The sequence below is a fragment of the Chanos chanos genome, chromosome 5 (assembly GCF_902362185.1).
Source record: "Chanos chanos chromosome 5, fChaCha1.1, whole genome shotgun sequence".
Classification (NCBI taxonomy): domain Eukaryota; kingdom Metazoa; phylum Chordata; class Actinopteri; order Gonorynchiformes; family Chanidae; genus Chanos; species Chanos chanos.
In genome coordinates, this window is record NC_044499.1 from 32,673,315 (window position 1) to 32,683,314 (window position 10,000).

The 10,000-nt window shown below is 44.7% G+C and overlaps 1 protein-coding gene across 8 annotated transcripts in view; it reads right to left on the reverse strand.

The window, feature by feature from the left end:
- The window catches only part of ebf3a (EBF transcription factor 3a), a 96,155-nt gene that overhangs the window by 17,099 nt on the left and 69,056 nt on the right, over positions 1 to 10,000 (reverse strand). For 6 of the 8 annotated variants that reach the window (XM_030773715.1, XM_030773716.1, XM_030773712.1 and 3 more), the window contains 2 exons: positions 9,563 to 9,693; positions 8,315 to 8,441 (listed from right to left, as the gene is read on the reverse strand). In XM_030773715.1, the coding sequence (XP_030629575.1) occupies positions 8,315 to 8,441; positions 9,563 to 9,693 (258 nt within the window). Of the gene's footprint in view, positions 1 to 8,314; positions 8,442 to 9,562; positions 9,697 to 10,000 lie in introns of all 8 variants that reach the window. The other 2 variants (XM_030773713.1, XM_030773710.1) reach the window with 1 other exon arrangement.

Genomic DNA, 10,000 nt, shown 5'->3' on the forward strand with positions numbered 1-10,000 from the left:
GCTGTGTGTAAATAAGAGTTGAGAATGAGAGATGTGAGCGTGGGATGGAATTGGTGAGATCGGTGGAAAACTGGCAGGTTTCTCAGGGGAGAGGAGTGACCGTGTAAAACAGGAACAAAAGACTGAGGGTTAGTGTTTACATCAAGTCTGCTTCACATCTAGTTTGGTCTGTTGCTATTCCTCTGTACGCATGCCTGGCGAACACAAAAACACATGCAGGAATTGTCTTTTAACACCAGTCGCCCATTGTTTCAGTCCAGCCGAGGAGAGAGGGAAGAGATGCAGCGAAAAAAAAAAAAAAGAAATGGGAAAGAGAGAGATACAGAGAGCAAAAGCCAGGTTCAATTTACCCCAATTCCCTTGTTCAACATAATAAAAACAGGAAGAACTTCATTTGGTCCAGGCCAGCTGCTGGGTCTTGGCTATAAACGAGTTCCATTTTCATTCAAATAATGATCATCTTCCTGTGACTTCCCAATCATGCGTTTGTGATAATTCAGTTAGGTTTCCTTTGCTGAAAACAGACCACCGTCCTAATTACCATTTCTTTGAGCAGGCCCGAAATGTAATCCCTGCCAACTGGCTATGCATTAGTTACTGTCAAACCAGAGAGAGAGAGAGAGAGAGAGAGAGAGAGAGAGAGAGAGAAAGTGAGTCAGAGAAAGAGAGGGTTACAATATCTACTAGGCTCTGCTTGTGTATAGTGGTTTGGAGGTTCTTCACTGGACAAGAAAGAGAAGAAACCTCGTAATGTGTAAAAATTAAATCAAGTCCAATCACATAGCTCAATACAGAGGATTGCCTCCAGAGGGGGTTAGCTGTTTCCAGTGACAAAGTGCTATTTGCTGACAAGTGCTTTACACATTAGCACGCCGGATCCGAGGGGGAAGTTGCCAATAGTGATTATATCGCCCAGGAGTTATTAAAAGGCCCGCTGATAGGTAACTAGGTGAAGTTGACCAGAAGGGAAGAGAAGCAGAGATGAAAGAAGTCTCGCTGTTAAAGATGCTGAGGATTCCTGCTGCTAGCGCAGATAGTCTATTGACAGAGAAGAAGTGTAAAATCAAAAAATCAAAAAAAGGCCACTGAGTTAAGATAGATGGGACGAAGAGGAACAGAGAGAGAGAGAGAGAGAGAGAGACGCTAAAAGATGGAAACTTAGTTTCTGGGTGAATGCTTTAGTGTCATTATAGTACGTTTAAATTTGTGCGGGGGGGGGGGGGTGTTGAAAGTCAGGAGATTTGTTTCAGGAATAGTGTTTGAGAGGGTCTGTGCTCTTCAACGCATTGCTAACTTCTTCATTTTATTGCCAGCTGTCTCTGTGGAAGCTATTTCATCTCCGAGAAATTCAGATACTCCGGAAATTAAAATTTCAAAGATCTGCAGAACCCCACCCCCCCACCCCCAAAAAGAGAGAGAGAGAGCGAGAGAGAGAGAGAGAGAGAGAGAGAGAGAGAGAGAGAGAGAGAGAGAGAGAGAGAGAGAGAGAGAGAGAGAGAGAGAGAGAGAGGCCAAAAGAAAAAAATCAATGTGAACAGATCAATGCTCATAGAAATTTCATGAACTTTGAACCGATACAGGCATGGTGATGAGGAGGCCGGTAGGATTCCAGTTGGGAGATTGGTCCTGCCCCTGATAAAGTGCTGCCGACAGAGCCCAAAGCGATGGACACTCCACAACACGTTCATATTTTATTTCTCTGACAGAAATTACATCTCCACTCTATTTCTGTAACAAGGAGAGCTAAAAAAGTCCCCCTATACCACTACACTCATCTCTCTCTCTCTCTCTCTCTCTCTCTCTCTCTCTCTCTCTTTCCCTTCTCTCAAATCCATACGACTGTTTCCAGCCCCTCGGCATGTTTGGAGCGAGAAGCACCTCTGGAAAGATCCAACCGACACTACAGCTCTACAGCAGCCTGATATCAAATCAAATCGGTTCTCTTCTCAAACCGATCACAGGTGCAAATTAATATTGTAAAATGAAGATCAATATGTGGACAGGGGGAAAAATCAATGGCCTCTAAATTATTGCTGCGTTTTCCTCCTCGTCTGAGATGAGTTGTATTTTCCTCTCACAGTCAATACTTTGCAGCTTTTCTCATTAATTTCTAAATAAATTTGGCACCAGATTCCTTGGCTGCGCCACGGAGCAGAGGAGAGGAGTGGAGAGGAGAGCAGAGGAGAGAAAAGAGGACAGGAAAGGAGAGGAGAACAGAGCAGAGGAGAGGAGAGGAGAGGAGAGGAGAAGAGAAGAGAAGAGAAGAGAAGAGAAGAGAAGAGAAGAGAAGAGAAGAGAAGAGAAGAGGGGAGGAGAGATGGTATGAGGTGGAACAAGGGCTTGTGAGAAGAAGGAAGACCTCATCTATCAGAATGCACATGCGCACGTACACACACACACACACACACGCACAAAATAGCAACCAGGTGAGCTAATTATATCTATATCATTCTATATCTGCCCTTCATAAAAAAAAAAAAAAAAATCTACTTTCCATGTCCTGCCCAACAGGAGGCAGGGAGAGAGAGAGAGAGAGAGGGAGAGAGAGAGAGAGAGAGAGAGAGAGAGAGAGAGAGAGAGAGGTGGCTTTGCAAAAAAAAAAAAAAAACAGCTAGCACACTCAAACAACTCTGTTTACATACATTACTGAGGAGAGTCTGTATCTGATAGCAGTGCATCACAGGATGCTGCTAAAGCTTACAGGAGGGGAAGAGGGCTCTTGATAGACAGATAGACCTGCCGGAAAATCCCCGACAGATCACTTCACGATACACCGTTTCAAATTGCCGCCTAGCTGTTTGCCACAACCTCTGTGTCTGCCAAATGCAATTTGTTGAGTCGCATTTTGAACATCACATTCCCCGTGTCAGGTCACAGTCAGAGCTGCCACTAACAGGAGAGAGAAAGAGAGCGAGAGAGAGAGAAAGAGAGAGAGAATGGGCTGAGGCCTACAGCAGCGGAGATGTAACCTGAGTTATGTAAGCCCGACTGACACCGTTTTACACACATGCACACACACACAACTTTGAGGTTAATAGCTTTTAAATGTCAGTAATTAGTCTAATGAAAGCTGGGTTTGGTGCCAGCACGCGACGTGTGTGTGTGTGTGTGTGTGTGTGTGTGTGTGTGAGTGTGTGTGTGTGTGAAGGGGAGAGAGAGAGACTAACAGGCCCATACAAAGCTTTAACACTTTCACATCTCAGAATGAAGCTTGGAGACGACAGGAGATGACCTCTTTGTCCTCTTTGGGTATGATGAATGAGTGTCTCCTACGTGCTGTGTTTTGTCAGTTTTGGCGCAACCCAGTCGATACCTTCACCTTGACGAAGAAACTTTGTGATTTATCAGGCCCTGCGGCCAATCAGCAACCCCGAACACAGGCGCGAAAGATCGCAGCCCAGAGAGAAATCCAGCGCAAGCTGTGGTCAGAGTTCTCAAGAGTGGAGAGAGGAGAGAGAGTAAGGCCTGCCGTCAAAAGCTGGGTGATGGACGAATGGATCTTGTTAGATGTGGTCAAAAAGAGAGAAGGAGAGAGAGAAAGAGGGAGGGAGAGGAGGTGTAGAGAGCAAGAAAGAGAGAGAGAGAGAGAGAGGGGAAGAAGTGGGGGAAAACACTAGACTTGTACTAATAACAGAAAGGGGGCCTTGGCGGCCACTGTGGGCATAAAAGATGAAGCACCCTGTCATGACCCAGGTTGGGAAATTAGCAAATAATGTTCCAGCGCCTTTGACAAATGTGTGACAGCTCTCCCTCGCCAATCATTTCTTTTTTTTTTTTTTAGAGACTTTGATGCATGTCTACAATCCCTTCAGAGGAAAGGAAAAGTTTACTGGCCCTCAATTTCACGGTGACAAATGAGACAGGGGAGAAAATGTACGATATCCGTATGAGGTATAGTTCATTTGAAGCAGTTCTGGTAAATGGTTGTCACTGATTAGGACAAATAGTGTGGTGGCGTAGTCGGCAATACATATGCCCCCCCCCCCCCCCCCCCCCCCCCCCCCACGCCCACCCCATGTCTCCCAAACGCTCCCCCCTCCTGCAGCGACCCCGCCTCCAGCGAGGCATAAAGGCCACGGTGGCCGAAAGAGAGCGTTCTTAAACAGAAAGCAATAGTTTTGATGCAATTAGAGGCCAAAGCGGAGTTTTATTTATGACAGCTGTCATTGTTCCAGGTCGTTTGTAAAGCAAAGGCCGTCATTAAAAGCTCTATTAAAGCACAGGCACTCCAAAGTCCCTCTTTTATCATCTTCTAGGTTTATCTCTCTATTTCCCTCTCGCTCGCTCTCTCTCTCTCTCTCTTGCTCTCTCTCTCTCTCTTGCTCTCGCTCTCTCTCTCTCTCTCTCTCTCGTTGGGCGGAGGAGATCTTTCCATTTTTTCCCAATTTGAGGTTATAAAAGCAAAACATTACTGTGACCAGATTGTTGTCAACTGTTGTTTTAAGCAACGTTTCTGATTACTTTATAAGTCAGTAGCATGGCCAAGGTTTTGATGGAGTAGACACACAAACACACACACACACACAGAGGGAGAGAGAGAGAGAGAGAGAAGGAAATACTGAGAAAGTGAGAAAAAAGAGAAGAAGGACAGAAGAAGAGAAGAGAGACAGAGACAGGTTGGGGAGATGGAAAAGATAGAGAGGGACAGACTGAGAAGGAGAGAAAGAGAGAGAGGAAAAGAAAGAAGAGCATACTAAACGTAAATCTGTCATTTCCAATAGAGTAGATTAAAGGTAACATCTGGGTGAGCGTTAGAAAATTGCCTGCTCAGCTTTAGAGTGTTCTCAGAATGAAGAGTATTGGCACGAGGACAAACACGTCTGTCCTGCTTTGATTTTTTTTTTCCCTCCCTTTCTTTTTCGAACCTTCCTGACAGCCCGTTCCATGGCTAGGCCTGATCAATGGATAACCGATAGCGTTCTCCGACGCAGCAAACGAGCGGCCTTGCTCTAACAAAAGACGCGGCAGAGCAAACAAGGTTAAAGCACTAGGGAAAATAAATGAAGAAATACAAACTCAGGACTTCTCAGAGGATACAAAGACATAGCCAAAAGTAGAACTAGCAGCAGAGAGCACAATAAAACACCATGGCTTCCCTTTCTTTTCTTGTGAACACCACTGTTAGGGGCTGAAGCTGGGGAAAGCTCTCTCTTTCTTTTAGGCTGTGCTTGACCGATATAGAGGGGTGACTTTGGTTAACACACACACACACACACACACACAGTATTGTGCACAGTGATGCGACTGTATGTTAACATTGTTTGAACTGACACAAAATGTTCGTGTAACCTTACCGCAAAGTCAACATTACGCTTGTTTATGTTTCACCAATTCCTCTGTCAGGAGGCAAAATTACTTCAAATTAGTGCTTCACAGAGTGAGAGTTGAAGCCAGATTCTCAATGGAGGTTTAGGTTAAACAGGAAGGAGGGGATAGATTGGCTTGAAAGTTAGTCTGTAAAGTTCTGAGCTAATCTTACTGGTAAATAACTGAATAAACAGACCCGTGAGATTTGTTTTGCAGCATTGAGAAGGTGGTGAGTAAACTGTTATGGAAGCTTTAAGCAGCGAGAAACGCAGGTGTGATCAAATGTCGTTTTTAGCCTTTTGACAGGAATCATTCGTTTGAGGGGCACTGACCTCACAGACAGCCCGTTTGTGTTGGCCGTAATGGAGAAGAATTATCATCTCTTAAACGGGTGCAGCTCTGGCGCTGACACTGCCACATCTGTGAGAACATGTTAAAGGGCTTTGTGTGTGTGTGTGTGTGTGTGTGTGTGTGTGTGTGTGTGACCCTGCTTTTGTCACCTTCTCATTCTCTGTCAAACTGAGTAATTCTATGGGTGATATACTGTATATCCTGTGTTGTCAGATTAATGTGGAATGAAATTAAGCTTTGTTCTGTTTTTAATCCTTGTTTTGTCCTGCTTTGAGTGGCTCAGAGGTCTTTGGAAATGTGAAGGGTATTTTATTTGTATATTTTGTCATTTTAAGCCCAGAATGGGACTGTACGTTGAGAGAGGGAGAAGGGTGATGGCTTTGCAAGACCAAGGTCGACACAAAAGCTCCACATACACTGTGCTAAGAGGATGCTGGGAAGCTGCCCATGACTAACTGTTTGTGTTCTTTGTTGTTTGGGGTTTTTTTTTTTTGTCCCTAAAAATGTCTTTTCTGTAATTGGTCCACCACTACGCCCACCGTAGGCCCACCCACACCGCCATTCACATCAGCACCACGCCAAAACTGCAGCCACCCCCTCCCATTTCCAGTTCAAACACACTGTTTTTGAGCTAATTACAGGCGTAAACTCAGTAATTTGTTTCAATCGATGGCACTCAAGAGTTTAAGACTTGGGAAATAAAAAAATAAAAAAATAACAAGGAGAATTAGAGGGATAAAATAAACAAATGAAAAGAAAAACACACCTCTGAGCTTTGGTCAAAAAAAAGAAAAGTCATAATTAAACTAATTACAAACCAGATCACAGGTTCTGCCCAGTATGTAAATATCGCATTATTAATACTGGTAAATACAGCTTTGAAATGGATTTCAATTGACTCTAAATGTCAGCTGATACAGTGTGTAAAATCAGTTGAGACATTAATGAGAAATGCCATCCAGTTGAGCTGTAAAGCTCTTTGAGATTGTCTGAGACGTGTTGTGTCTCTTCTCTATGACCTCCTAAACTGCGAGGTGAAACATTGAAAACAGAAAATGAGAAATGCTAGATGTGTCATTGGTAGCTTCCCTCCATTTAATTCAAGGGGATAATTAGTTAAGTCCTCAAAATCTCTCTGAGTAATTATATCTCCGTACTGATGAGCAGGATCAGGGACGTGAGAGAGAGAGAGAGAGACAGAGAGAGAGAGAGAGACAGAGAGAGAGAGAGACAGAGAGAGAGAGAGAGAGAGACAGAGAGAGAGAAGACAAACAACAAACAAACAACATCCTCACTAAGAAGACAGCCCTCCACTCTGAGAATCATTACCCCCCTGTATTAAAAGGAGTTCATTTGGAAATGAAGTCGGCATATTAGCATTGATTGACTCTAACGAAACCTCAGGCCTGCAGATCAAATCTGTATGTCTCAAAACTTCGTCTCAGCTGCACTGCAACATTTTAAAAATAGTCTGGCTGTTAAGGACAGTTCACGATAACGCACATCTAAATCATGAGTGACACACACTTGCTTTCAGTGGAGCAGTCGCTAACGTCTGAGATCTTGCATTTGGCGGTTAGATGGTAGTCGTGTGTTTTCTCTGGTCCACTATTCTCTGGTTTCATGATCTCAGAACATGTTTGGCCTCTGCTCCAGTCCTGCTGCTAGGGTTAAATGTGAGGAGGCCAGTGCCAGACAGCCAACATAGCAGGGCTTTGATGAGAAACAGCTGCCCCTGTGGTGGGAGAGACTAAGAACCCCCCCCCTCCCCATCCCCCCTTCGCCCCCTGCCCCTTCCCCCCATCCTCCCCTTCACCCATCACCCTGGATTTTTCTGCCCCCCAGATACCCATAGCTGCCCTCCTGCCCCCCCCCCCTCTTCACTTACCACCGCCACTGTCCAGCCTGTTTTCAGAGGAGTAAAAGATATCCCTGATGATTATCTTATTGTCCCCGTCAGTTTGGGATCAGAAAGAAGCTTCCAGGTCAGACAGACAGTGACTGAGCTGCCCCGCTATCAGCCACGTCAACAAAGAGATTAGCCTTACCACTTAAACACACACACACACACCCTGAGAGAGTAAGGGTGATCTCTGTGTTTTTTTTTTCCTGCTCTCTGGCTGTGTGTGTGTGCGTCGTGTGTATGCAGCGAGATGGGTGATGTGATGTGTTGTAATGCTTTGAGATTAACAGGCTCTGGCAGCTGCCCCCCCTCCTCTTACACAGAGGAAGGCTAGGGTTACACAGAGTGGAGGCCCTTTCTGCTGCACCTCTGACCAGCCTGGCTCTCACACACACACTTTACAGGCCTGAGAACAGATCTGAACCGTCCCTGTCACACAGGCTGTCCACACGCAACTCCACTACCCAACAGACCATGAAGAGATGGAGAGAGAGTGAACGAGAGAGAGAGAAACAGACAGACAGACAGAGAGAGAGAGAGAGAGAGAGAGAGAGTAAGAGAACTACAGAAATAGAACATGTAAGGGCAGAGTAAAGGAGTGAGAAACAGGAGAGAGTGAGAGAGAGAAGAGAGAGAGAGAGAGTAAGGAGAAAAAAGAGTAAAGTAAGACCGAGTGCGAGAGACAGACAGTAACAGAAGGAGGTGGAAAAAAGAGAGCTTTGAGGATAGAGGCATGTTTGGAGTGGCACTCACCAGTGTAGACAAAGCGACCGGGGGCTCCTTTGCAGAACTGCTTGGACTTGTATGAGAGGGTGACCTCCACCACACCAGGGATGTGTCTGGGTGGCGTCTGAACACGGATGGCGTGGGGCGTTATCAGCTGCAGAAGTGTAAGACAGTACTGTTAGCGCCACATATAACCTGGTGTAGCGTTAGCTTAGCACAGAAACAGGAGCTAACAATAGCCAAGGTAACTCAATTAAAGCAACGAGGCTAAATTAGCCTGCCATCTTGTATGCTGTGTTTCAACACAGCCAAGCACCAAAACACCAAACTTTCTTTTAAATAGATGTTCTAAAAAATCTCTCTTTTTTCCTCTTAGTTTGACTGAAAATGTCAGCAAACAGGCCTTGGCTTCGAGCTGGTTCAGGAAAGGCCAGAGGGCAAGGGCCAAGTCAAAATTACCTCCATATGTCTGCCTTCGTGGACTTTTTATAACTTCTCCAGATATTTTCGACTCTAATTGTTGAATTGTTTCGTGTAGACCTTCAAGGTTGGGCTTAGGAATTCACCAGAGGCGTGTAAGCATTAGTGTCAGCCTGTTTAGCATGCAGTTTGTTTATCAACCTTCTTATCTACTACTCTGATTAAACACACACGCACATGCACACGCACACACACACATACACACACGCACACACAAAACCAAACACACATTGATTGACTTTTGCAAGACTGCCACCAGTAAACATACACTAAGACAGCTTCATCAGCGTGGCACAGTGAGCCAACTGAAAACCCCACTCCATTAACTGTGATGTTATCTGCTATTGTTCATTCTTCTTATTTATGTTTCAAGGGAGAATTAAGATTAATATGGACCAATGCAATATAATTGGAGAATATCAATGCATCATAAAGTAGTTTAAGAAACTATAGAAACAGGTAAAACTATACAAGACCTTTATCATCATCATCATCATCGTTGTCATCATCATCATCATTATCATCATCAGTGTTTTCACTTACACTGACATTTCAGATGCATATATCAGCATAATAAGCATGTGAAATGTGTGAGGGTGTGATGCATGCAATAGTTTTAACTTTCAGTACACCATGACAACTCAGCCGGCTGAGAGACAGACTACATTAATGCATCTGATACAACAAAGGAGTTATGACAGTATACTAAAGTTTGTTTTAAACATGGGTATTAGTTAGTCTTGAAAAAGCAGTTTAATCAAAATCAAAGCAGATCAAAGCAGACGTGTCACTCACCTCACTCCATACGAGCATGGTACCGAAGACCACCTGCAGACCGTCAAAGAAGTTGTCCCCAATGATGATGACAGTGGCTCCTCCGGTGGTCCAGCCTTCACTGGGACTGATAGCCTTTATGCAGGGCGTAGCTGCTTGGTACAGGACAGAGAACAACCACAACTTAGGACCTCGTTTGTCTGCTCCTACACCCACACATGCACGCCCATACGCAGATACACATACAAACAGAGATACACGTAAGCACACTCTCTGTCTCACAAACACATGCAAAGAAACGCACACACACAAACACACATACACACACACAGATGTACACGTGTGCACACGCGCACATACACACACACACACACACACACACAAATCAAGCAACAATATGACGTTAAACATAAAGGATCTGAAGGACCAGGCTGCCATCACATGTGTATGTGTATACGT